Raw genomic sequence first — 27,795 nt, forward strand, 5'->3', positions numbered from 1 at the left:
CTGCAGCATGACCAAAATGTTGTATTTGCAATTTCAAAGGTAATAAGGTTATAAAGGCCTTATTTATCCTATATTTCTGAAATTCTTTATATGGGTCAAGAGTTGTTTTCACCAGCCTTCTCAGGTGGGATGAGTCTAGTCTCCCCAGCACATTCATCACATTAATGTGAAATGAGGGCAGCCAACCAGACAGGATATTTTCTTTACCATCTCCTGTTTCGCATTATAAATGTGACGCAGGATCACAGACAGCTGGCTAGCTCTGATGCCTTGCCCTGTTGCAGTTTCTCCAGCTGTCTCCTAATCTGGCCAGATGTCACAGTCAAGCGGATGGGTGTTAATCAAATATGGAGGAATCTGATCCATGGAGTTTAATTGGGGAAAAGAAGGGCAAATTCTTTTGACACCTGTGGACTAGGAGTTGTAGGTAGCAGCAGCTTAGGGTGAACTAGACCTGTTGAAGAAAACGTTAAACTCGTTTGCTCTCTCCAGGTGGCCCACTGGTTGTCTTTCTGTCACCTTAAACCCAGTGATTTTCCCCCATTCCACTCTACACATCACTGGTATTGTTCTGCTGGAGTGGGCTTCCAGTTTCTTTCTGTAGGTGTCCTTTTCCCCCCCTTGTGTTACACCCCCTCAGTTCTTCCTTGACCCAAGACCTAAAGGCTCTCTTTTGATTGCATTTCTATGCAAGGTCTATATCAGCAGGTCTCTGTTGTCTCTAGTGGGCCAGTGTGCATCAATCAATCATAAAACCACTAGAATGTTGGCAGGTAGGTATTTATAATACTGATCAAATGTAACCTCTAATTTTAATTATTTGGAAACTTACATAGACGTACAAAATGTACTCTCATCAACTTGTATAAACCCTACTTTGCTAGTCAGCATCAAACATCACGTGTCACTCTACATATTAATTTCCCACTGTTTTCCTCTTCCCTGATATTTTTATACTGTTCAAGGTGGAAAAACTTAACTTCATCCGTTTCAGTATATGTCACAATATAGTTCAACAAATTATTATCCACCTCCACCTTTGACCCCCAGTTACTAAAATTATGACCTAAGTAGTCAGTCAATCATCAGTTAGAAACATTTTCAAAATCTGGTAGTTTTTGTTTTGTTTTTTAATCAAAGAATCATATAATGAAATAACTCCTTACTCCTCCTTTTCTTATGTGATAGCACACTCAATATATTTGTTTTGGAACTTTTGGCTGCATAAAATATTCACCAACAGCTTTTGCTTTGGGAAGCTGTAGACTATTTTTTGGATTGTTTCAAAACATGTTGGTTTTGAAACAAACTTTACACCTATTCCCTATTTTCCTAGCAAAATATGAAGAAATGAGGGCTGGCTCAAGACTTTTGCACAATGCTGGACATCTCATTATGAACAAATTAAATAAATGCGGGTAAAAAAAAAAAAAAAAATGAAATAAGTGCACAAAGGCTTCACACAGACTGTACACAGAATTTTAATCATCTTTATCAAAAATTGAAATGTATGTTACTTTGTCCAAAATATCTGACAATTATACTCATGCAACAAGAGAAAAACAGTTTCTAATGAACATAGTTGTGAAAAAAAAAATCCAGCAAATTTCATCCAAGGCATTATAATGCAAACAAAACTACATGGCATTGGCTAAGTCTCAGGGGACATTTTAAATAAATAGATGACAGTCTAAATTCTACACAATCAGGGAGTAAAAAAAGAAAAGTAGAATCCACCTATAACCTTGAGTCACTTAATAAAATTTAATTGACAAAGGTTTCATGAATACAATGTCAGAGTACTATTTAAAAAAAATAACATTGCCGGACTGCATCTGACAGGTAAAAAACAATTCAAACAAAGAAGAAAAAAAACACACCTAGATGGACTGAACGATGAAGATGTAACTATGTGGATAAGAGTGCGTAAGGTGATGCAACACTGAACTACTTTTTTCCCAACAAACACTAACTACTAACTGTATAAAATGCATCCACACAACTGGGCAAATCAGTAGGTGTATCCAAACACATTGGGGAAGTAATGGCTGTACAAAATCTTCACATTAGTATTACATTTCTGTTTTTACTCAGTGAACGCAGGGCATGCTGAGACCACCCCTGCACTATGTGGGTTTAAAAAGATGAAATTTCAAAAGAAGGGCGCTTACATAAAGAACAGCAGTGTAGCATCAATGCATAAAGAATATCTCTTTAAAAAAAAAGAAAAAGAAAAAACACAACTGGTACCATTTACAAAAAATATATAACCAAAAAGCATCCACTGGTGACAAAAATCTCATTTTCAAACAGACCAGGATCTGACAGAGTATGGCTTCATGGCTGTCATTTCCTGGCACTAGCTTCATTATTTTCAAAACTAATGCTTACGAAAATAAAAAGCTGGTCCTTAGTGCTCAACCAGATAAGCTGAGCATGACGGCATCCATTTTTTTGGATGAACAAGGCCAGAAAAGTCCATAGTCTCAGCAGCCATACAGCCAGCTCCCTGGAAGACCAGTGTAGGAGTAGAGACAACAGAAAGAGCCCAGTGGTAGCACTGTGGTTTGGTGTATGGCGGTGAGGCAGGAGGGAGTACAAATGAAAGGAAAAAGTGGTGGCAGGAGGTCAGCTGCGATGAAGAGTCTCAGGCAGGGTAGAGTTCAGAAAGAAGTGATGATGTCAGTGACAGTGCTATGAAACTCGGATCATCTGAGCCACTGTCTCATCTGCTGCTGCCTGGGCGACGTCCTGCTGTTGCCCAATCAGAAGGGCAGAAAGATCAGGGAGGTCACAAAAGCAAATTGAGCTCATACACTTAAAATCTCACAGTTTTAAGTGTATGACAATTTGCAATAAGCATTATAGGCTTGAGTTGCTATGTTCTTTCTACACACAGCTTCCTACCTGTGATAATCCCAGACCCATTTCCTTGTCCTTAGGGGAAAAGAAACGACCGCCATCTCCCCGCTTACGCTGCATTGCATGACGATGGCGAGACTCATGTAGATATTTCTGCCAGACAGAAAGAAGGTGGATTAGTCCATGACATTAATAGTATTTATTGAAGTTTACTCTCATTATAAATTTGGTTCACAACAAGACCATCACTAAAAATCACACACAGAGTACAACACAGAAAAATTTAAATCTATATGGGGATTTTTTTCCCCCCTCTCAAAACACTCAAGTCTATACATTTGACAGAAGTGCCATACCCTCCTTTCCTTGGGAATCTTGCCCTCTGCTTCCAGCTTAGCCCGAGCTTGTCTTCTCTTTAGGATGCGATGGTACTGTTTGGCATTGACATACAGTGGCTCCTCTTCAAGCATTTCAGCCCCTGGCAATGGGATTCGCTGCATTGTGGGAACGCCGCCACCTCCAGGTACCATCTGATTGAAGGAGAAGACAAAGACACAGTGCTAAATATGTCACGCATTTTACAACAGAACCTATTCACAAAAAGACAAATGTCAATCCATTCAAATCAACAAAGAAAAAAGAAAAAGAAAATTGACACTGCTCTTCCACACCCATACAGATGTTTTAAGTCATTCTTATTTAGACTCCCCAACAATTGCATACTGGATCTCCACTGCCAGGAAATTTCACAATGTCAGTTTATTCTACCAACTACTAGCTTAAGGATGCAAGCTGCCCAACCTGAAAAGTCCAGAGCAAAATGACACAATGAAACTGCCCATCAACTACTGTTTGTACAAAATGGATAGCATTCAAAGACAAGCCAGATTTGGATGAACATTCACGTCATTAAGATTACAGTCTATGCAGTGAACACTGCATCTTTTAAATGTGGACTTAAATTCAAGGAACCCTATTTATGCTTTGTTGTTTTCAGGCAATATAAGCACCAAGTAAGAAATAATGAAACTTCCAAAACATTATTAGTTTTACTTATGAACAAAATGCTAATGTGAACTGTATTTAACATGGATACAGCCTGGGAAGAGCACTTATCCAAAAATCACCTGTTTAGAAGGACCACAGGTTTACAGGGGAGTTAAACAAACCTGGATGTGTTCATTTTAGGGTTTGACAAGGTGAGCTATAATTATAACTGACCTATGAAAACACCAGTGATCATTCATAAAAAAAAATATGTTTAAGCCCATGACCTTTACCATACACCCATGTGAGAGTCTAGATTAGGAAAAACAAAGGTAATAAGGTGCTGGGTACCTCTGTACAGGGCCTTACCATGACCATTCCACCTGCATTGACCATGTTGCCAGAGACGGGCAGGGTGACGGTCACAGTGCCTTGGCCGCTGTTGGTGGTGTTGGTGTTGGCACTCCCTGCTTGTACAATTTGGGCACCTGCCAAGCTGGCAGCTGGAATTGTGATCATTCCTGCAAACAGATAATCATCCCAGAACTTTTTGAACATGACAACTCACCCATGCTCCTATTTAGAAAGTCTAGAAAGCAGAAGTCAAACACAAAACGTGAAAGACAGCCTAGTTTACCCTGCTGCAAGACAGTACCATCTGCATTGACAGGCTGGTAGACGATGGTCTGTCCATCAGCTGTCTGTGCCACCTGTTGGCCCTGCACGCTGATCTGCTGTCCCTTGATAGAGAGGGGGGGAAATTACTTTACATCATTTGATGGGGATTTATTTATTCAATAGCTTTTCAATAAGAAGCTTGGGTTTTTGCTTTTTTAATTTTTTCAAAATTTAGTACTTGGTTCTGTCCAGCTGTCATGCCGGTCTGGGGCTGCTGGATGATGATCTGCTGAGGCTGACCCTGCTGGCCCTGCAGCTGCAGAGTCTGACCACCTTGCAACTGGATTTGACCTGGCTGCACCAGCTGGATCTACAGACAGGCACAAAAACATAATTGGGTAACTGGATTATAGATCAACACCATAGCAAACAGAATAACATGGATCCACTTGACTGAAAACACCTTAAAAATTTATAATTTGTCTAGATCCTGAAAAAAAGTACATTTTGCTACCTCGCTATCAACTTATTCTTACATGAACACTAAAAATATCAACAGGGGGGAAAAAAACAAAAACAAAAACTACTCAGTGTACAAAGTGCTTCTCAAACTTCAGCGTTTACTTCCAAATTTATACTAATAGTTAGTTTACTATTAATATTATTCCAGAGTAAACAGTGTTGCTTTAAAAGACAATGTATAATTTCATTTAGATACTTTACCTGCTGTAGTCCCTGAGCTCCAGATACAGGGACCTGCATTATGGTTTGACCCTGACTCCCGGACATGGCCTGCACCATAATGGGTTGCCCTGATGATGTGATGAGCTGTCCACCGCTCACCTGAACCATCAGAGGCTGTCCCTGGACCTACAGGGAGATTCAGACAGCTATTACAGCAGCACTGACAGTGTTCGTCTCAATGTCTCTTGTGACTTGCAGAGCTGCATGCAAGTGGTATGACATGAGAAACATCCAGGGTTCTACACTGTGGATAAAAGCACTTGTTGATCTCACGTTTTTTGTTTCCTAAAATACAAACATGAAAGCATCCTGTTACATAGCATAGATTGTTTCTGGACCCAATGTATCTAGTTTATGTTTAATCATTTTTTCATGAGCTTAGGCTACAAAAAATACAAAACTTCTGTATGTAGAATTTAGGTCTTGTATTTACAGCCATACTGCTACTGAAACAAGAGCTTACAAGAACTGAATTTGCTTACTGTACCTTTCTGGTCAAGATGTTGGTAAAATTAATTTGCATTTACATGTTCAACTTGGCAAGTACTGATGTTTCATCTTACATCCATAAAGTGACCACAGCGTACAAATTATGGTCTGTGGCAGCAGCAGCAGCATGACAGGAAAAAAAATTGCAAGGGCAACGGTACCTGCTGACATTATTCAGCACAACAGTAAGAAAAATATCAGACTATGATGAACAGTGGCAGCCAGTAATGGATGTGGATCCATGCAGACCTCAGAAAGATGTTCTGTTGTATATTCTGCATATTTTTCTCCACAGCCATCGGCACTTGAGAACAAGAACGTCTGACTTTCTAAACTTGCTTTTAATAGCAAGAGACAAGCACAACTCAGTTTAGACAGCCATGAGAACAAAAGCAATAACCGGAGGCTGACACACAAAACACTGTGCTGAGGAACGTGCAGTTGCAAGACATGCTTGGGAGGGAAATGATGAACCAAACAGCACAGATGGGTCCTGGAAAAATAAAAATACAAACAGCCCTGGCTATGGCATGCAAACCGGTAGGCTGTGAAACAGTCATGACACTGACACAGGGCGGCGGTGACACCACTACCTGGAGTGTCTGCACCTGCTGGCCTGAGGCCGTCACCACTGGCGCCTCTGTTTGCAGCTGCACAGCCGTCACTGTGCCTTGTGTCTGCAGGCAGGGCAGGATACAGACTCATACATACAGACTCAACAACAAAGTACCAAGAAAATAAATTGGAACTGGATTACTGCATCTCAAATAATCTTTTTTTTTTTTTTTTTAAAAACAATGTATACTCAACCATTTCTGATTTGCCTAAAAATTATATGGTCTGAAGCTTGGACATATATATATATAATGCCTGCTTTGAAGTGTTAGCTTCATATATGAAATATTTCTAGATTTGTTTATTTTAAAAAGCCAGTAAACCCAGTTTTCTGCCTTTTAGGCAGAAAAAAATCTGCACACTGAAAACTCAAGCAAAGTTTGAACATAATTACCTTAAAAACTTGACCTGAAAAGTTAAAAAGTTTGCATATTTTTAAACAATTATTTTCTTGGTTATAGGTAGAGTAATTACAAAAGATCTGTTCTATTTGGATTATTAATATTTTTGTGGTATAAATGTGTGTCATGTTTTCTCAATCCAGCATGAAACTTGAATGAAAATAGCATCTTCTTCATGTTTGTGACCGAGGATTTCATGTTAAAAATTATTATACATGTTATTTTTCATTATTGTGAAGTACAGCTATATATCGTTAAGAAATTGTCACTAGTTGTCTTTTACAATGTGAATTTTTTTATTAATCTTTACTCAAATATTAGACTTTGCAGGACTGCTTTAATTTTTCTCATATCTGATCTAGCCAATTTCTCTCTCCCAATTTACAGATGCTGGTTCAGTTTAATGAATCAAGAGTTTAGTAAAGAATTTCACTTTTATCTTTAATAGTGTTAAAGATATCCATGTTCAAACATTGCCTCGGATTTCAAAGCGTGAAAAAAAAAAAAAACATGCTGAAAGTGGGTTGATGGGACATTTTTCAAAAAAAATGTATATCTTAATAAATAGTTGATATCACTCTCAATAATACTTAGATCACAGGTATCACGACTTATATTTATACACACAGGTAATCCCTAGACCATAAACTTTTAGGGCAAATTGGGAGGACTGATCAGAAATGACACCATGATTTGAGATCCAATGATCCAACTGGAATCCCTAAAACTTTATTTTATTTTGACCCGCTGGTATTCATAATCTTACTACATATTAGTTCATATCTGGTGGTAGGGCAATTTAAAAAAAAATAATTAATTAATTAAAAAAGGAATAAAATTGTCAACCCTAAGCTCACCTGCTGCTGGATCTGTCCATTAGCTGTCTGAACAACAATCTGCTCTCCAGTAGTAGTGGTGGCAGTGGTGTACTGCTCCATGGCTTTTTACCGTGAAAAACCTGATGAGGCAAAGACAAAACATACAAATGAGCCAATATTGGATTTCTATGGTTTACAGTGCATTTTATATGTAAACAAATGATCTTCTTTTTTTTTACGACGACAAAAAAAACCCGTCTTTTTAACCGATATCTACGTGTTTTCAATTCATTGTTCTCAATATTTAAATAGGACCTTATAGTGCTTCCTCACACCGACTTGTGTCGCACTGTGTCAAATGTGAAGTCTACGAATTTCAGCTGAAACATGATCCCCCCAGGAGGACACAGCTGTGTCAGCTGCTGGACTCCTTCAAAGGGGAATTTTATTTAGCGGGTATTTTACTGGGGAAGCTAACACGGCTAGCGCCAGTCCGCTAGCTAAAAGCGTGGTAAATTCTAGAAAGCGCATAAGGATACTATTTGTGTCGTCAACTCCGAACGTGGATATTTTCTTGTGGGCAGCTTGTTTATTACAGCTCATTATAATGTACCTGGCAGTGTTTGCTGACGGTCGAACGGTGGCTTTATTCCCACTCTCTTTGTTCGAGAAACGATATTTTAGCGAAGAAGCTAACGCTAGCTAAGGCTTGTGGACCAAGCGGGGATCATGTTTCCTCGCGGTGGCCAACGCCAGAAACATGAAGCTATTTGTAGGTCTTGGGACGCAGCGGTCGAAATCAAACTGCAATTTGAGTTTTTTGCATTAAGCAGGGTTAGTAATTTGGTTGGTCCATGACAAACCAATCCGTGCTGACAACTACCAATGCCTTCAATCGGGGCTTCCTTACCGTATCTTCGCTGTCCGGTTTCCCTCTGATTGGCTCCAGTACAGCTTGCTAAAGCCCAATCAACAAAGTGAGCGGACAAAATGGCGCAAATGAAACAACGGCGACTGGGAGAGAGGTGCGCAGCTGCGTGACACTTGAACAGGGGGGCGAGGCAGCGTTGCAGTGTCCCTGTCCCCTCGGCAGATGTCGCCATTTAGTTTGAGTTTTCTTATTTTAGCGGACTTCTCCTGACTTGTATTATTTATGTTAACTGCTATTCGATTATGTTATCAGTGGAAATTATTCTCGCATCAGTACCGTTAAACCTGCAACGCGTGCAATTTAAGTAGTGTTATGGTCGAGGTAACCACCTTTGTTCAGCACAGGGACACGTAATAATGTTACCTCCGTAGCGCTAGTTGGCAGTAGAGCGCCGATTTTATGCTATGAGCCCAGTGTTTGCGGAAGTACTTCTATGAGTGGTACCATGAGTGCGTGAGCAGCAAGGTTATTTTTAATTTATAGTAAAATAAGTTTTTGTTATCATGACACCTAAGTGACTCCCTAAAAAACAAGAAAAGAAAAACGAAAGGGAAAAAAGGACGACACATCGTTTATTGGCATGGCCAGGTCTATGCAGATACTCTCCCTCCTCTCCAAATTTGGTGCTTCATCTCGGATTCCCTCAGTGAGTGCTAGCAACTGCCGATTTGCAAGCAGAGGGGCCAGCAAGGCACGGATGGGACAGGGCCCTGCGCAGGCAGACAGAGGATCAAGCAGACCAGGATACAGCGATGAGACATCTAATGGAGAACTCGAGCTGGAGGACGTGGAGGACAAACTGCAAGCCTTAATTCAGTAAGATTCAGTAGGACTTTTCACACATTTCTCCAGTGTAAAACGATGTTAAATAATAAATATATGGTGTCTTTATGACAAGATATATTAAATATTCTGGGGATTTGTTTCAGGGAAGAGAGAAAAAGACAGAAGACTGTGAAGTATCACATATTAAGGAGGCAGATGACACCATCAGGAGCTCCAGAGAGGAGGTTAACCTGGGATGCCATTGAGCAGATCAGGTGAGGATGAGGGTTAAGTTTGGCCAGACGGTAAACTAAGAAGTGTTTTAAATTAAGCCTAATATGAATTCTCAATTTTCAGATATCTGAAGCAAAATCAGCCAGACGAGTGGACAGTAGAGCGTCTGGCTGAAGGCTTCTCTGTCAGCCATGATGTGATCCTGAGAGTCCTGAGAAGCAAATTCATCTCCTCTCCTGAAAGAAAAGCCAAGCAGAATGCAAAAGTAATGGCTAAAATGAGCCAGCAGGTGCTGCCTTCAGGTGCTAAGACACAGCAGGACAGGTTGAAACTGCCCGAAAGGAACTCACAAGCCATACTCCCACCTGGGAGCACAGAAGGTGCTTTGATCCCTGTGGCTAATCAGACTCAGGTGATTCAAGGTCATGGCTCACGTTCCCTAGCTAAGAGTCCTGTCCCTGTTACTGTTCAGCCCAGACACATTGCAGCTGGTATTAGTGAAGATGCCACAGTGACAGAAACAACAGAACGCAGCACTAATGAGAGTGAGCTTACAGAGGAGGATGAAGAGAGTTGGGATGGACAGGTGTTGACAGAGGAAGAACTTGAAGAGCTTATGAAAATGGAAAAGCCCTCTCCAGCAGTCCAAGTTGGGAATGATTTCTTTGATGCAGATGGAAACTTTTTGTATAGAATCTGAGAATATTTTGTGTTGTTAGCTCAGCATGTGCAATGTTGGGGTCATGCAAATTACCAAATAAAAGTTATTTTGAATCTTTGTGCAAAAGATATTTGCACTTATATATTTTTTCGTCCAGATATTTCACGCCCATTTCACCCATGTATTGACTTCCCAGTTTATCCCTGTGTCAATTTTTATATAAGTCATAGACAAATGCATTCACAGGCCACTTTATTAGGTGCACCTTGCTAGTACTGGGTTGGATCCCCTTCTGCCTTCAGAGCTGCTTTAAGTATTAGTGGCACAGATTCAACAAGGTGCTGGAAATATTCCTCAAAGATTTTGGCCCATATTGACATGATAGGAATTGTATGACATCATAAAGTCATACAATTGATGAAAATGTGATACATCCATGATGAAAACTTCCTGTTCCACAACATCCCAAAGGTACTCTATTGGTTTGACATATGGTGACTGTGGAGGCCATTTGAGTGCAGTGAACTCTGTCACGTTCAAGGAACGAGTCTGAGATGATTTGAGCTTTGGTATCCTACTGGTGGGTTTAACTTGTGCATATGTGGATGGATGCAGTCAGCAACAATACTCAGGTTAGATGTAATCTGACACTCTAGGGGCCCAAAGTCTGACAAGAAAGTATCTCCCACACCCTTACACCACAACCAGCAGCCCAAACTTGTGCCTTCGGAGATGCTCTTCTGCATACCTTTGTTGTAATGAGTGGTTATTGGAGTTATTGTTGCCTTCCTATCAGCTCCAAGCAGTCTGGCCATCAACAAGGCATTTTCACATAAAGAACAGAGATCACAGGATATTTTCTCTTATTTGGACCATTCTCTGTAAATCCTAAATATGGTTGTTTTGGAAAATCCCAGTAGATCACCAGTTTCTGAAATACTCAGACCAGCCCATCTGGTACCAACATCCATGCAAAATTCAGAGTCAATTCAATTGCCCCCAAAGAAGCACTCAGATGCCAGAGGAATGATTACTGCAGTTGTTACACAACTACAATTTTGAACTTATCCTTTTAAAATCTTAAAACTGGGACGCTTTGTAAAATGTAAACAAAAACGGTATGCAGTGATCTGCAAATCTCAAAGCCACATTTCATCCACAGTCAAAGACACAAAACATCACATTTAAACTGAACCACCATGTACCATAACAAGAAAAATATTTTGAATTTGATGGTAAAAAGACGTGTCCAAAAAGTTTGGAGAGTGCTATTATGTAACATCCCCTCTTCTTCTAACAAATGTGTTTTCTTTGTTCTACTGTGAATAAAATCTGGGTTCATGTGATTCTGTTTGTTTGGAACTAGGTTTTTATAAATCATGTGAAAATATCCCCAGTTGACAGTTACCCATTATTATTGTTAGTCTCACATTTCTGCATTACTGCCGTTTGTGACAAACCACCACGTAGCAAAAATAGAGGAACATATGAATTTATTGGCAAACCCAAAGAAAATTGTCTCAAATATACAGAAAAGAGAAACATATCAGATAAAAAGGTGTAACCTTGTATATGTACAGAACCATCACAATGACTTCTTCATTTATACAGCAGTTTTAACTTTTAAGAAAAAGTGTGTTACCTTCACCTAAAGCAATAAATGGTCGTAATAAGAACTCACCAGGTCTCTTCCAGTGTAAAGCAGCTACATGATAACCCTGTGTCCACTCAGCTTTTATTCAAGATCACTCTCTTGTCAAAGTAGCCAGTATTAAATCTCATACCAACATAGAAAAAAAAAAAGAATAACCAAGTTATTACAGGTCATTTTCTTTTCACAGCTGTAGATATAAGTATTATTAAGAGTTAACATGCAGTTCGGTGGGAGCTCATATAAAACAGACATTTACTGCTCAAAAATTATTCTTAGGCAACAAGTGCAACTTAGAGATGTCACTGACATACAGGATGAAACTGATTACATATCAGATGATATAAATTAAAAAAAAAAAAAAAAAAAAAATCAGTAAATAGATGCTGGCCACACATTAGGTCCTCACACCAGGCACTTGTATAACCACATCCAATTTACTGCACTCTGAACCAGCTTTTCACCAATAAATTAAACTTTAAAACAAGACAGACAAATAATTGTGCAACAAATGTTTAACAAAACAACAACATGAGACGGAGTCGTTAAGACTGATTAAAAACAAAACAGTAGTTCACTACAGCTTCAAATGCAGAGATCCACCCACCAAACAAAACAGTCTTGGCATGGCTTTGGCTCTTATCCAGCCATGGTTACAGCAGGAGTTATGCCATTTTCATATTGCTATATTTCCAGATATTGATTAACTTGGTTATATGTTTGTGTGGTTTAAAAAATTATGTAATTCTGTCATTTTTACTCTAAAACTATATGTTTGAACTGCAATCTGTCAATTGTTATATAATTTCCAAAAGTTGATTAGTACCAAAACTGCTGAAATTGTTACAAACATGACAATTATACGACTACAGTGATCATTTGTCTCATCACAATAGGTCAGGTTTAAGAAAAATGTTATACTACAAACTCTTAGCATTACAGGAGGCCTTGTGCTTTAGGCAATTAGAACTGCAGACAACATTTTAAACAATTTCTGTCCTGAAACAGACATACTTTACTACCCTTGCAGTTAATGCACAATGTGTTATGCACAACGACATCGATTCATCCAACAAACCTAAAAATATCATGTTACTACAGGTTTTTTTTTTTTGATGTGCACGGAGAATTTTATTGCTATAAAATGCTATGGAAATGGAAATTTCCACATGCCTTATTACTTTAAAGAAGAAGTGTGCCAAACATTTGGACGCTGGTATTCCAAATACAAGATTTCACATTTTGGTCAGGCTTAAGATCCCAAATTTATAGGGCCCTCAATATTGAAGGACAGCTTTTGACAAACAAATAGTTTTTTAAAAGTAGGTTAAGAGTCAAGTGTTCCAAAAGAATTACCAACCATTCAACAACCTTTTTTTGTTTTGATTTTTAAACACTTACCAAACTGATACCACATCAAAAAATGGCAAAGAAAAACAGGTTTATGTACAAGTGCATGAGAAAAGAAGTGTGAAATATTTCCAGGTGCACTCCAAGGTGATGGAAGAGGCAGAACCCGTAACGCGGTGGCGATGGATTTATACAACCAGCTTTAGATTACGGTATAATTTCTTTATCTCCTAAAAATAAATAACTTTGGGATTCAAACTTACTCAACAGAATCAAAAACTGAAGCAAAACACAATGAGACCTTCGTTGTAATGCTCCTCAACTGTGGCATTAGTCTCAGAGAGCCTCTGTACATTCATTAGACTGAACCAATGACAGCAGAAGGACAGATTCTTCATCTGCAGCTAAGGCCAAAGTTTATACTAAAAGGTGAAAAGAAAAGTATCTGGAGACAAAAAGAGCATCAGGAACAGCGGCAGGCCATGGGGCCCTGTAAGAAACCTGTTGCTCAGTTGCTTGACAGGTTGTGCCTGCTATTCAAGCAGATCCTGTGCAAAGAGAAGACAAGAGCATAACAGGGAAGTCAGAGACAACACGTAAGCAAACAAAGGCACATATGCAAACATTTCCCTTTCCCTTTAAACACCAACCAGTTATCTATACTCCCCTAAAAAACTTGCGTACTATTTGAAAATTTTCTGAAAAGCTGAAACATTTAAATTATTATTTTTCCTATTAGGTTGTTGACGCTGAAAAACAGGTAATGAACAACTCGTTTCTATGACCATGAAGCTGCCCAAAAGCACCATTAACAGTAGCTAATATTCTTAATAGCCACTAATCGTTCTTATTGCCCATGTTTCAAAAAGGGAAGAAAAGTTAGCCACTGTACCTCATCTGAGTCATCATGAAACTCTATTTTGCCATTTTGAGTGTGGTTGGTCTCCAGCGGTTCGTCTATCCCATCAGCAGCATTGGCCTCAACATGCTGCTGTAGCACAGAGTACCTGTGAACCAAGAACCTGCAGGGCACATTCACACATTGCTCAGGTTAATCACAACCATTTGAAAACTATGCAAAGCAAACATGAAGAGCATTTTTAACAAAGTTTGTTATGGTCGACATATTTTCCTGTAGACAGGCTAAGGTTATCCGCTGGAGTAAAATCCTGTGTGCCAAGGTATACTAACCTGCCACCGCAGACATATTTCTTGACAAAGACTACTCCTGCTGCAATACTCAGAATCAGGACTATGACGACTGTTATCACAACGGGCACAGACTTGGAGGCCTTATTGTCCACCTGTGAACGTAAGAGCAAACAAAAAAGAAAATGGCAGTATAGGAAGAGATATACTTGAATATGAACAGGGGGGGGGGCTCTTTCAGCTGCTCCCTCGTTCATAAAGAGTCACTACAACAGACTGGTCTGCATATCTATCTAAGAAAAAAACAAAACAAACAAACAAAAAAACTGAATTTCCTGGAGGAACCTACCCAGGTGATTAATAAAGTTCTATCTATATTTGATGCGGCATTTTTACACCAGATTCTTTTCCTGGTGAAACCCCATAGAGGGATTTGTGTCTCCTCCCAGTCTCAAATCGAGGAAATTTGTGTAAACCACTACACTACGGAACCACTAGTCTTGAGAGCTTGAAAAAAAGATGGCAATTGGAGTTCTGAGAACCTAAACAGTCATTTGAAACAACTAGTATGCTTACATGGATAAATATGAACAATAAGTCTTAGTATGCAGAGATACTGACCAGAAGTTCCGGGCCGACTAGGTCACTCACACACCTCTTGCTGAGGTCGATCTCTTTACGCGAATGCACCTCTCCTCCTTCACATTTATCCCCAGGGATTTTCCTGTAGCTGTGGACCGAGAGCACAGTGATGACTGCATGATCCGCCTATCAAAAGTGCATGATTGCTGGGGATTTGGCTGTGGTTTTGACTGACAGAGACTGTATAATAACCCAGTTTTAAAAGCTATTCCTAGCAGGCTGTATTTACACTCATTCTACATGATAAGAAGTTATGTTACATAAGCAGACCTGAAACTAAACAATTGACATTCAGGGGTTCTTAGAGACACTGGATTGCTGGCTCACTGAGATCTTACCAAATAAAAAGAAAACTGCTCTACACAGAAAAATCTTTTACAACAAAAAGCAGATTCAGATTAAAAATAACAAACGAATAATAGTAAAATAAATTCTTCTTTGGCCCATTTAACTTTTCACAGAAAATATCACAAACAAATTTAGGCTTTTAAATTTTAAATGAATTTTGTGCTTTATTTGGCTCTGACTAGTACTTGTGAACCAAGTACTTGTGATAAGTAATAAATTACAAGGTAACTACATTGAAAATTCACGTGCATCAATAAAACAGTCTACCTTACATTCTGCACTTTTCTGTACATATAAACATGTGATACAGCACGTTAACCACATACAAATTCTATACTGTAATACAGAACTGCTGTATTATGACACAGCAATACTCAAGACCTTACAAGACTATCATCTACATCCATATTAGAATATCCATGTTGCTGAGGAAGAGAAATAAAAACCCCAAAAGCAAAAAAATAATGTTTTTATTCACTACATTGTGGAGTGTGCTTGTAAATTATTATTAGTATTCAATTTTAAAGTGTTATATCTGTTTTCTAATTTGGTTCACTTTGATTTTTTTATACTCTATTATTCAATAAGTACCACCAGGAGGATGCATTAAAAAGGTATCCTTTTAAAAGCATCTATATATTTTAATACATCTATTAATATTTCACATTAATTTTTTGATAAAGTTTTAAAATAAGACGAGATATGATATATTGCCTCACTCCCAGTCCATAAGGGTTGAATTCAACAATTATTCACATTTATAGATTGGTAGGTATGCAGTGAGACAACCAAGCCTAAATAAAAATGTCCTTTTTACATGCACTCTTACTTTATGGCGTTAGAGGAAGCAGATAAGGGTGACAGTTTAGACTAACTACTCTGTGTGATAATTACTTCCTCATTCTAAACACTTTTTTCTCTTTTAGAAAAGAAAAAACACATTTTACACTTGTGTAATCATATCTGTTTAAATATTGTAAAACAAGTAGACCATTTCTGATCAAAGCTCAGTGCCAGCATGCTGCTTTGAATAAAGTGATGGTGCAAGACCCTGTTTATAGGATAATATTGCTGTCAGTACTGCTGTTTAACATTAAACTAACAATAGTGGGGAGCAGAGCTCTCTTGGATACGAAGGTTGAAGCTGGAGTCTTACCCACTAGTCTGCAATTGTTCCTCTTTGCCCTGCAGACAGAACTCCAACACTTTGTCTGTCAGGTCCGGCTGCTCCACACACTCCGAGCTGTTCTCTTTACGGTAGTACCCAAAGTCACTGCAAACAGTCACACAAAGCCACATTTGATAAGTCCTTGAAGCCCCAGTTCGTTAATGGGGAAATAGCCGCTCCAGTTTGCTTTTACACTGCAATTTGATCTCATTTCCTCATGCTAAAATTAAAATCATTTCTGTTTTTAAAGTCCATTCATTACAAAGACAACATCTTGAATGAGCTCCAGCAAAATATCTACAACAGTCTGATCATCAATAACAACACTCAGTTACAGTTAGCTAGTGGTGCTTATACTTCAGCATATTACAGTCTCCACTCAAAACTTATTCTCAGTAGCCAAAAATAACTGCAACATTATCCGCTGAAACCTGACATAATGACACCAAGTTGAGGATTCTGACAATTTGAGCAGGTGATTTAAAGTCTTACCACATGAAGTCATCCAGGGTGCATAAACACGGGGTTGGCTGGGTGCTGACTTTGTAATCGCGCCCGTTCCAGCAAACCGAGTCCTTCCTTAGACGCAAGAACTTCTCTTTGTAGCCCAGCAAGCAACCATCATCGGGATCACTGATATCATCAGAGTGGGCCAACCACTGCACATAGTCCCTGTCTTCACCTTTAAAAAAATAATAATAATAATTTGTTAGTATTACACCATGTTTAATTTAAAATAAAAACCTACTGACAAACAATATGTTTAAATCGCATCACTCACATGTTCTAGTAAGAAGTTCTTTGAAGTCAATGGTAAACGAGGTCCAATACTGGCTGAGGTAAGAGTCTCTGTAGCCCCAGATACTAACATTCATAGAACGTGCTCCTGGCTCTGATGCAAGTCCAGTAAAGAAGATGGGATCTTTGGTGAAGTTGTACTCATTCCAGCACTGTCCTTCATCAGTAGAAAATCTGGCAGAAAAATATTCCAACATCAGCAAAAAGGCTAAAAGCAACAGCATTTTATGGATTACACATAAACTTTTACATTCATGTTCCTCAAGGCTTGGTTCAAACATGTCCATGACAGTGATGGCAAAGACCAAGAGTTTGCATACAAATTCCTCACCCCCAACCAGTCGCGGCAGATGACCGCCCCTACCTGAGCCTGGATTTGTTGAAGGTTTCTTCCTGTTAAAAGGGAGTTTTAACTTCCCACTGTCACCTAAGCACTTGCTCATAGGGAGTTACATGTTGGGGTTTTCTCTGTTTTCTTACGTATTGTAGTGTCATTACCTTACAATATCAAACACCTTGTGGCAGCTGTTGTTGTAATTTGATGCCATATAAATAAAACTGAATTGAATTTAATATTTTCTAGTCTCCATACATTGCGAGAGTTTGCACAGATATTTACTACAGGCAAAAGACTGCATGTCAGTACACCGTAGTTTTGTGCATGCATATTGATTATTTGTGGCAGTTGAGACCTGTGCTAAGTGAAAGTAATACATAAAGATCAAACTTAGTAAGAATACCATTGTAACATTTATGGAAAAGTGCCCAGAGTTATGATTATGGCATGAAAGAAAACATGTTCGTATTTCATCACATTAATGGAAAGATCTGAATTTCTAGCTGGACACAGTCAGCTAAATCAGTAAATACCAGTTAAACAAGTCTGGCGTTCCCTTTAAGTGCAACTCACTTAATCTTGTTGACAGGGTTTGTCATGCTATGCTCCACGGCCACCAGCAGACCTCCTGAGTCCAGAATAGCATAGTGATGGGGTCCATCAAGAGCCTTTATCCAGGTATAGCCACCATCATCAGACACATACACATCTGGTCTCATCACTGAGATGGCATCACCAACACTTCCTGATAAAGCAAATACAGATAAAGAAATGTTAGAAGGGCAAAAAAGCCATATTTATTAAAAGATAAATTATGCTCAAGTTTATTTAAAAAAAAAAAAAAAAAAAAAGTTTAAAAAATATTTTTATGAAAGCTCTGAGGTTTACCGTGAGCTATGATGAGACCCACAGCATTTGGTTCAGTCAGAGGGAGCATGGGGATGCTGAGCTTCTGAGAAGTACTGTAGGCAGCATGGATGTGAAGACTGCACTGCAGATAATAAACCAAACACAGCTATTTATAGTATTAAGTAGTAGATGTGCTGGTCCTTGTTTCCTAGTTTTCAAATAGCACTACACAGTACCTGTGAACACAAACACTGAGGTTTTTCAAGTGTCTTTAATGATTTATATTATTAGCTACTAATAAGAATATATATGAAGGGACCTTTAAATCACATTGATCGACACATACACAATAATAATAATATAAAGACAGCAACTAATAATATACAAATAACTCCTTTAATATATTATAAAAGACTGAAGTGAATGCTGAGTAATGCTAGCTGAGTAGGTAGCATAACAGTGTTCACAGATGGCAGGAGCTCTGTTGCTACACTAGTAAAGAACGGTGGCACGTTTGGGGTAAATTTTTGAGGAAGCTTGGTGAATCAATAACCTTAAACCACTGGGTTATATTTAACACAAATCCTCTATCATACAGGCACACGGCTTTGTTATCCAAGCAACGCTCATATTTACTGACAGAGTGTACACTCCCTCTGTACGCAATAAAAAAAGAAGCATTCCTTACTAACACAATCAGGGCAATCAGTTTCATATCCACGATTGAGCTCCTGTAAGTTACATGAACTAAACACAAGTTACACAAGTTTTATTTGCTTGATATACCAAAACACTGTCAATGCTTCCTTAACAATTAAAACTACATCAAGTGTTCACCGCCCAACATGACCTACAGTTTCAAGTCTGTAGAGTTTATAAACAACAATCTGAATCCTTTGTTTCCTTTCCTCTTCATATGAAGAGAGGAAGGTCTGGGTTGGAGTTAAAACACATATCAAATACAGGCTACATAAAGTATTCCTCATCTTTTTCTCATCAACATAAATCGGGACTAAAGGAAGAGCTGCATCTGCTTTTTAGAATTTTTTTAGGTTTAAAAACAGCACTCGTTTTACTTTATTTCTCATTACACTGCTTCTGGGCTGAACTTTTACTACGCGCAGGGCTTCGACAGTTAACACATGCCAGAGTGACAGAGAACCAGGTAAGGCAAAGGTAACACATTACTCAAGGCTAACAAGTGTTTTTCCAGATGACAGAATAATCTGTTCCACGAAGACTAAAGGAATAACTCCAGGAAAAATAGCTCGTTTTTAAAGCCACACTTCCCAGGGCTGCTGCAGAAACAGTGTTTAAAAACATCAGCAATAAAAAGACATTACAACAGGCAGCCTTTTAAGGCCTGACAACACAGTCCTGGGCTAAATATTTAATGTTTGCTAATAAAGCTTTAAAATAGATTATTTATTGATTAGTGTGGTTTTATTTTATTTATGCTTTAATGTCATTATTTTATACTCGTGACATAACAATAAGTCACCGTAAACATATATCAACGCTCAAAAAAAAAAAAAAAAAAAAAAAAAGAAGTAGAAGAAGAAGAACCCAGCCCTAGTCTCACCAACATAAGCTTTGATCTGTACTTCAAAACTGATTTCTCAGAGCACAGTTTGACCCTGTACTTTATAGACATGTACAACAGTTTTCACCAGGCCAGATCTATTTTGTTTTTGTTTTTTCTCTAAACACAGCAACTTCTTCCATTTTCCCTTTTTATTTTTCTAATATTTTATTTACCTTGTCTGGGTCCTTGGCTGTAGCATCACACTTGCTGTTGGCAGGTTTCTGGAGGGGCACCCACTCCCCTCCCTGGTCAAAGGACACCACAGACTGCACAGAGTTATCTGGAACGACAAGACAAAACTTTTACAGTTGCAGAAACTTTGTGGGAACTCCTGTCTGGAAATGGCATGCTGGGGAAAAAAACTTCAATATGTTTTTTCCCCAGCAATATGTAATAATGGTCAGATTTATACTGTATGCAAGGTTTAGGTGGTGCTCAGTTACTTCAGAGAGGTAACACATCTAACACTGAGCAGCTATTTAAATATTTATACAACACCATCTCTCTGGTGTAAAATAGAGCAGTCACAGGTGTGTGTATGTGTGTCTTTGTGCGTGCATGTCTATGTATTGCGTCCATGCATGTGTGTGTTTCAGGGGGAATCTGATTACATGTATATGTTGTTACTTCTTTATCTAAGAAAATTCAAATAGAATAGAGTTAGAACAGATCTACCTTCAGCCAGGACACTGGTGATGAAAACCCCTCGTAGAGAAGTAACATTAGTGAAGTCCGTATCTCCCCCCGTAGTGGTGTAAAGGTGGCGCTCCAGTGACTTGGAATACACAGTACCTCGGTCGTCTGACACATAGATTGTACCAAATCCAGTATCTGTAGAAAAAAAAAAAAGTATTAAAATGTAATGTGAGGTAATAATACCCGTTTCAAGATACTGTTTCAGGGCCGGTTCTGTAATAAGATATGCTAAGACACACTCTCTGACGCATAGGTGGGGTGTAACAAGCTCTAGGGCCTTTTTAACAAAAGCCATTTGCAGGCACTGTTCAAACTACCACGTAAGACTTTGGCTCACTCAGAAAAGTCCCTGCATCTAAAAGAAAAATCACATTTGGCTTTGTGTGCTAAACATGAAAGTCATCAGAAGTGCTGTGAATGACAATTAATGATTAATGTATGACTTTTGAATGTAACTTGTTACTCAGTACAAGGTTAATATGTTGAAGGTCTAGTTGCTCATGTGGGGACGAGTAAAAACCTTCACACTGATTAAAGAAGAAGTAAATCTGCTTAGTTTTTCGATGTCTGATTTAGGTCAACCCAACAATAAACTAAAAGAAAAATTAACAATATTAGTGAAATTACACAACCAGTTTTACATGTTTAAGAACTATAATGTAATTCACAAACGCGCAACATAGTAATAATTACCATGCTTTCAGTTCATTCAGTTCTCTACATTCACTAAAAGCAAAAGGACAGAGTTTCTGTATCTGCTGACCTCCTGGCTCGTCAACATGCATGAAGACCATTTCATCGTTCGCTGCCAGGATAGAGTAGAACTGCTCATGACCAACAGGAGGCAGCTGGGCAATGTTCCAACTATCACCCTGATCCACTGATACGTGGATTGTCCGCAGGGTGCCCTGTGGAAAAGGTGGGGAAGGAAAGAAAACAGATGAAGGGAGGTGAGGACAGGAACAGCTCACATATTTTTATTACTAATACTGTTTACCTGTACTGGGGCAAATTAGAAGAACATTTAGCAAACTATTCTCATATGTAGGCTCTGATAAATTGAGTAAAAATGACTTCTCCTGAGGGAGGAACATGAATATGCTTATGATTGTATTGCTCTCTGCTAATTTCTCCATCAGTCGCGATGTCACTTTCAAACTTCCTCATAAGTGTGTAGTTACATGAACCAAGTGATATCTCTTTAAAAAACAAACCAATAGAAAGAACAGCTATTTTGAATATGCTTGTACTACAACATAATAATAAAGTCATAAACAGAGAAGGGCAAACAAACAATATTTCACCTGATCTAGTTTGCATATTATCTAGACTACAACCCGCTGTACACTGACCTTTCCCGTCATTACAGATGCAAAGAGGAAGCGTCCGCCGAGGCCAAAAGAGTAGATCTTACTGGCAACAGTCTTGATGGTTTTGCCGTAGTTGGTCGTCCTCCTCAGTTCCAGCATTCCTCGATCAACTGAAAAATAAATTGAAGGAAAAAAAAAAAGAGAAAAAAAAAATAAAAAAAAAATCACAACTTAGACATGCAAGAGCAACAAATGCATGCAAAAATATAAGTGCAGCTAATAATGACAGCCTAAATCATGAAAATATGGAGGAAGTTACAGCTGGCTGGGAGTATACATCAGTGTGATGCATGTTTCCACTTAAATTTTTTATGTTTCTTGTGAAAAATTCTACACTGCCCTAAATAAATTCAAGAGACATATTTCATGCACTGCTCCCCAGTCATCTACAACACAAAAATAAATGAGATTAAAGTACATGTTGATTTACTCCAGCTTTGGTTAGATGGGGGAATTACTTACTACAGGAGCCGTTGAGGCTGGCTGTAAAGTAGATTGTATTTTTTCTTCCCCTAGAAGGAGAATGGAGATCATAGAGTGATTACACAGTCAGTGACATATTTAGTAAAACAAATGTACACTGCTTTATTAATGAGTATGTAATGGTATGCTTGCATCTTAATAAACAACAGTGCACGCAGAAGCATTCTTGCAACAAAGAAGAAATCGGGTCTAATACAGGACTCTGCTGCTGTAAGACTGCTTGAAGTCTTGCTTCACAGTGCAAGTCACATGATGCTGCTTATCAAATACAATCAGCCCTTTATAAATATGTACTTTCTGTTTCTGTTGAGTGTTGTGTTCAGAAAACTCCTGACCCAGATGAAAGTGACCCATTTTCCTGTAGCCTTTTAAGCCTAACTTCTTTAGGGACAGTAATCAAAGGTTATGTTTCAGGAAGACTTTTTTGAACGCGCAGTTCCTCTGGACACCTAGACAACACAGCCTTGAAGCTGAAACTAAAAAGACTAGATAAGACTGTGACAAATACCAGGAAGAGCCATGAAAAACAGCATTTGTGCTGCAAGGGCTTGGCCACAACATGGGTAATTAAACAGCCGATGACTGCAATGTAGTTTTAGTGCCCATTTGGGGGGGGAAGAAAAAAGGTGCAGCAACAATAAACCCTGATAGAAAACCACTGAACATGTATGTCCCATAATGACAAAAATTGTATATCTCCCTTTGCTTATCTTAAATCATCAAAGGGGCACGTTTGCATAACTTTAAACACATTAAGAAGAGAGTAGGTTTAAGCATATTTTATTTTGATAAACAATGAAGCACTATATTAGAGACAGGTGGAACTTCACCGTCTTCCTCTGCCTGTAACAATGAGGCTGTTTAAAAAACTAAAAGTCATGCTGCCTTGCAGGTTGTACAATCACTTCTTGAAATATTGCTTCATGCCATACCAGTAAGAAAGCTTTTTGCTCTACTTCCCCCTTAAAGTGACTAAGAACAATTCCATGAAACTTTTTGCTATTGTGGTTATAAAGTTTGTACTTGTTCACTGAGCACCTGAAGAAGATTCTGGAGCTATCAGTTTGTCTTTTCTTACCATTTTACCAGACACACCATTCTGTGAATGTTTTTCCAATTCACGCCAAAGTCTTCAGACAGCCACAGCTCATACTGAGAAAGGAAACAAAGAATAAGTCAGTACGTATCCGCAACAGCCCCACATAAACATGGGGCAGAACAGAATTCTATAAACCAGTTCACTGACTCAAAAGCCATGCTTATAAATGCACTCTGTGCAAACGTACGAAACACTTGAACTTCATTGAATTATGTGATGTAATACATGCATGCAGAGGCACTACTTGAGCTTTCAACTTGAAAGAAACAGTCCACTTTGAATCCTAACTGGTTCCTTTTCACACAAAATACAGGTCTTTAGTATTCACTACTTACGTCGTTGCTGAGGACAACCAGCACACTGGAATTCTCAGGGTTGTACGTGATCTGCGTCAAGGGGTTGAAAGGCAAGTTCCGGTCGGTGAAGCTCTTTCCAAAGTCCTCAGAGACAAAAATGCGGGTCTTGAGGTCTCCAGACACTTCAGCTGTCAGAATCACCTAAAAGCCAGAGTTCAACAGGTTCTTAGTGGTTAGTTCACGTCTAAAAATATTCTTGATGAGTACATGAAGTACATGTGGTGAGGACTTGATCAAGGTAAGGCTTACTTTGCCTGAGTTACTGGGGCTGATTGCAATGCCGAACTCTGATCTGATGAAGGTGTTGTTGATGAGGACGGTTACATCCTGAAATGACTTGCCGTAGTCCTCACTGGCAGAAAAATTGTTTCAGTCAAATTAAATACAAATAAAATATAAGCAATGTGCATTTTTCCAGACTAAAAGGTAAATTCCATTACCTTCGATAGAGTTTCGACTGTCCAAGTTTTACCATGAAGAAAGGGACCTGAAACGTTGTCAAGGCCAGAATAACCTGCCAAGAAAGAAGGTTTAGCTTGAGGAAAGTGGAGCATGCACCATTTATGTAAGTGCATAAGACCCTTAAGTGTGTCATCTGCATTAAGTCTACAAAGCCAAGTTTGCAAAAACCACACCACAAATCTAATGTAAAACATGTTAGGTGCAAATGGTGATAAGTACACTCACCCCTGTGCCATCTCCAACCCAAGCCAGCGACACCGAGCCACTCAGGTCATGGAATTCAAACTGAGAAAGACAGCCAAAACATGTTCATAAATATGTAAAATATAGAAAAGGCAAACAGCGAGGGTTGATCAGCATGTCTTAACAGCAGTGTGAACTGTGTGAAACAGAACAACTATTCAGCTGAGCTCACAAAAAGGGACAAACTGACATTGCAATTATAAACTGCAGCCACAGCCTATTTGAGTTTTTGCTTCCAATGTATTTTTGCTTAGACTGGCAGCATGTTTCGCCTCACCATGTGTTCTGGCATAGACAGTTTAGTGTACAAAGTGTCTATTCTGTTATCAGAACAGACGAGCAGACCTAAAGCTTCGAGCAGTTACTTGAAAAACTTCCGAACGCAGCTACAAAATACCACAAGACAAGTAATTTAATTTTCAGAATATAATTTTGGGGGAAATTAAACCTTAGCTGTATTTAGCTGATCTAGCTGTAGGGCTAGGGCAAAACATAAACAAAGAAAACTTGCTTTAATTGTCAGAGTCAGTTATGAAAGCTTTAAATCTTAAGTTCTATCAAGTGTCCAATTATTCATCAACTGTATGGATGGTCACAATGGGTCTTTTTCACCATAAGTAGCTTCAGTACCGGTTGAACCTGCAGCACTATCCTAAGGGCAAGGAGGTGGCTGAGCCGCTGGGAATTCTATCAACTCCAGATTACTGGGGACAAGTATACAAAGACTGCAATGCAAAGTTGATCACATGGCAGTGAGGAGCTAGGAAAATAAGCAGCACAGGACTCTCGTTTGCTTTGTGGAAAGAATTGCATAGTTGAGTAGATCAGATGTTTTCTCTTCCTGGATAGATTACATGGTATAAACAAAGATGAAGAAGGGGGGGGGAAAAAGACAATCTCTGAACCTTAAACTCTCTGCTTTTGATACCACACAAAAACAGCTTTAATTACAAAATAACTGCCGCACAGCAAGTCACATGGATTTCCCCTGGGCCAATTTTCCTGGAAACATTCAGGCATATTCACTGAGTGAAGGCAGAGGAAAGATTGGATAGTTTAATGCCAGAATACAGCTCCATGCTTAAAATGACTTCAGTGCAACCTTATAGAGGCATTGTTGTCATTCTGAACAACCAACGCAAGTCTAAAGCATGAGGAAGACTCAATACAGTATACCTCACTGCTCCGAATATTAAAGAAAAGAAATCATTGCAGCCTAGGGGTGTTAAGCAACAAGGCAATGTGATACCTTGCAAGACTGCCTGAGCCTGGGGAAAGTACTGGGTATATTGCAAAATCCCTTATGGTAACACGTAAGGTGTTTTGTTTTGAACCTATGTTTATTGATACAAAAATACTGGTTTATGTATTCTAGGCTACCGGACATGCAGGTAATAAGAAGACATCGGAGTTCACTGATGAGTATGAGCGCAATGAATAGCTTATTAGGCCTAGTCCCTGCACCTGCTTAGCACCTGCGTATCATCTTCTCGTCGTCAGACGTGTTAAGTGTAACAGGACCTCAGCTGGTAACTTACATCGTGGGTGTTGGCGTCCAACTTGGTGGCATATCCTTGAAGAGCTTTACACGAGTCGTCCTCTTCGGTGCTTCTTCTTTTTATCTTGTGGTTTGGTGATGGAGCTAGCCATGCGGGCAGAGACCTCTTTACGATTTTCGCAGCTTTCCCTTCAGTGTTTGAACGCCTCACAAAACCCGACTGCCCGAAGGGCTTGGAGCCCAGCTGAAAATCTACACCTGCTGTCAAAGTGCAAGCCGATAACAGCAGGATGCCGCGGAGCAATAGTCCCATCTTCGTTCCTTTTGTCACTGACAAAACAAAAAAAGAAGAGGGATTTAAAAAAAACAAAACAAAAACACGTCTTTGTTTTCTTGTCTAGAAACACTGAAGGTCGCTACAGCTCTGCCGCGGATGACATCAACAAAACAGTAGTCCTCCTGACAGCGACTATTTTGGGCTTTGGAAACACGGAGCGCCCTCAAAGCTCCCACTGTCTCACTCCGCGGTAGCGCAAATTAAATAAATTTTTAAAAATCGTAATCTTGCAAATCAGCCGGCGTGCTACCGCCAATTATCCACAGAGTAACTCCTAACAAACATGATACACTGTGACAAAAATACGAATTGTGTCTGCAGGTCGTAATGCTCTATGCAGAGTGGCGCTGCGATTGGCTGGTCTTCAACTGTGGCCCACCTATCGGGCCTTCCAATTGGTTCAATTGTGAAAAGGCAGTGCCAAAGGGATGGAATGGAGTGGAGGAATTATCTGGCATTTATATACGAGCCACGATTAACCATACATTTATTTACTCTACATCAGGGATGTCAAACTCATTTTCAAGTGGGCCAGACCAGTGAAATTGCTCTTTCTTTCAGTGTAAAGACGTTTAACCATTTTCTCAGTTATCTTCACATACAATCATACAGTATGATTCAGTTTTCTTTAAATGAATCAAAGTAGATTTTTTGTATGGCCTGGCACCCTCTCAAAGTACATTTAGCAATTCTGTTTCAATTCTGACTAATTTAGAATTGTGCATGTGATGCATATTAATCCCATGACTACTGGTCATGTGTTCAAAATAACTTAAAACAACCCTTAACCCAAATTCAAAACAATCCTTAGCTGTCTGGATATGCAAAACCCCCAACCCAATACCTGTGATCACATTTCAACTCTGGGTTTTAGTTTTTTCAGCAAATCTGTTGTGAAGGAGTAAAATAATATCTTGTCATATAAATGAAGGTGGGTAGACTAGATCAGAAGTCATGCTACTTGAGTGTTGTGGCTCAAGCCAGTCCAGCAACTCTGCCAGCAGCAAAAACATTGACATAGCATGGCAGCCAAAAATAAAAAACCTGTTGAACAAGTTTCAGTGGCATAAAACTCCCTGAAAACTTGAGTTTGAATCTAGAATTTAGCTATTCCCAAATGTTTCTTGGGTCATCAAGGATATCCTATTAGTTTTGTTTATTGAAAGTATGTTTCTTTATTCAGATACATTCAGGAAACCAGACAATCACAACTGTGAAGCAGGATTCCTTCACAAAGGGGCCTTACAAT

At 39.0% G+C, this 27,795-nt stretch overlaps 3 protein-coding genes across 11 annotated transcripts; 1 reads left to right on the top strand and 2 right to left on the bottom strand.

The window, feature by feature from the left end:
- Nucleotides 1-1,457: 1,457 nt before the first annotated feature.
- nfyal (nuclear transcription factor Y, alpha, like) lies at nucleotides 1,458-8,577 on the bottom strand. 9 transcript variants are annotated; one of them, XM_031726436.2, is made up of 10 exons: nucleotides 8,445-8,577; nucleotides 7,574-7,674; nucleotides 6,294-6,377; nucleotides 5,191-5,337; nucleotides 4,706-4,837; nucleotides 4,487-4,589; nucleotides 4,201-4,370; nucleotides 3,219-3,392; nucleotides 2,908-3,015; nucleotides 1,458-2,754 (listed from the first exon to the last, which is right to left on the bottom strand). In XM_031726436.2, exons 2-10 carry the CDS (start codon nucleotides 7,652-7,654, stop codon nucleotides 2,695-2,697), a joined length of 1,059 nt encoding a protein of 352 aa, XP_031582296.1. In that variant the 5' UTR covers nucleotides 7,655-7,674; nucleotides 8,445-8,577; the 3' UTR covers nucleotides 1,458-2,694. The 9 variants fall into 9 exon arrangements, with proteins under 9 accessions (XP_031582296.1, XP_031582293.1, XP_031582294.1 ...); XM_031726433.2 differs by having other exon boundaries at nucleotides 6,291-6,377; XM_031726434.2 differs by lacking the exon at nucleotides 8,445-8,577 and adding an exon at nucleotides 8,148-8,437 and having other exon boundaries at nucleotides 6,291-6,377.
- Nucleotides 8,578-8,884: 307 nt separating this feature from the next.
- ngrn (neugrin, neurite outgrowth associated) lies at nucleotides 8,885-10,253 on the top strand. Its single transcript, XM_031726450.2, has 3 exons — nucleotides 8,885-9,281; nucleotides 9,395-9,505; nucleotides 9,588-10,253. The coding sequence occupies exons 1-3, from the start codon at nucleotides 9,046-9,048 to the stop codon at nucleotides 10,162-10,164; spliced, it is 924 nt and encodes a 307-aa protein (XP_031582310.1). The 5' UTR covers nucleotides 8,885-9,045; the 3' UTR covers nucleotides 10,165-10,253.
- A 1,348-nt stretch (nucleotides 10,254-11,601) lies between these two features.
- sort1b (sortilin 1b) lies at nucleotides 11,602-26,869 on the bottom strand. Its single transcript, XM_031726412.2, has 20 exons — nucleotides 26,250-26,869; nucleotides 24,694-24,753; nucleotides 24,447-24,520; nucleotides 24,256-24,358; nucleotides 23,986-24,147; nucleotides 23,630-23,703; nucleotides 22,531-22,580; nucleotides 22,051-22,178; nucleotides 21,462-21,606; nucleotides 20,678-20,833; nucleotides 20,176-20,282; nucleotides 18,457-18,559; nucleotides 18,142-18,313; nucleotides 17,215-17,405; nucleotides 16,926-17,115; nucleotides 16,422-16,538; nucleotides 14,897-15,005; nucleotides 14,318-14,430; nucleotides 14,019-14,148; nucleotides 11,602-13,674 (listed from the first exon to the last, which is right to left on the bottom strand). Exons 1-20 carry the CDS (start codon nucleotides 26,520-26,522, stop codon nucleotides 13,660-13,662), a joined length of 2,472 nt encoding a protein of 823 aa, XP_031582272.1. The 5' UTR covers nucleotides 26,523-26,869; the 3' UTR covers nucleotides 11,602-13,659.
- Nucleotides 26,870-27,795: the final 926 nt, after the last annotated feature.

Source organism: Oreochromis aureus, linkage group 20 (assembly GCF_013358895.1).
Source record: "Oreochromis aureus strain Israel breed Guangdong linkage group 20, ZZ_aureus, whole genome shotgun sequence".
Taxonomy (NCBI): Eukaryota; Metazoa; Chordata; class Actinopteri; order Cichliformes; family Cichlidae; genus Oreochromis; species Oreochromis aureus.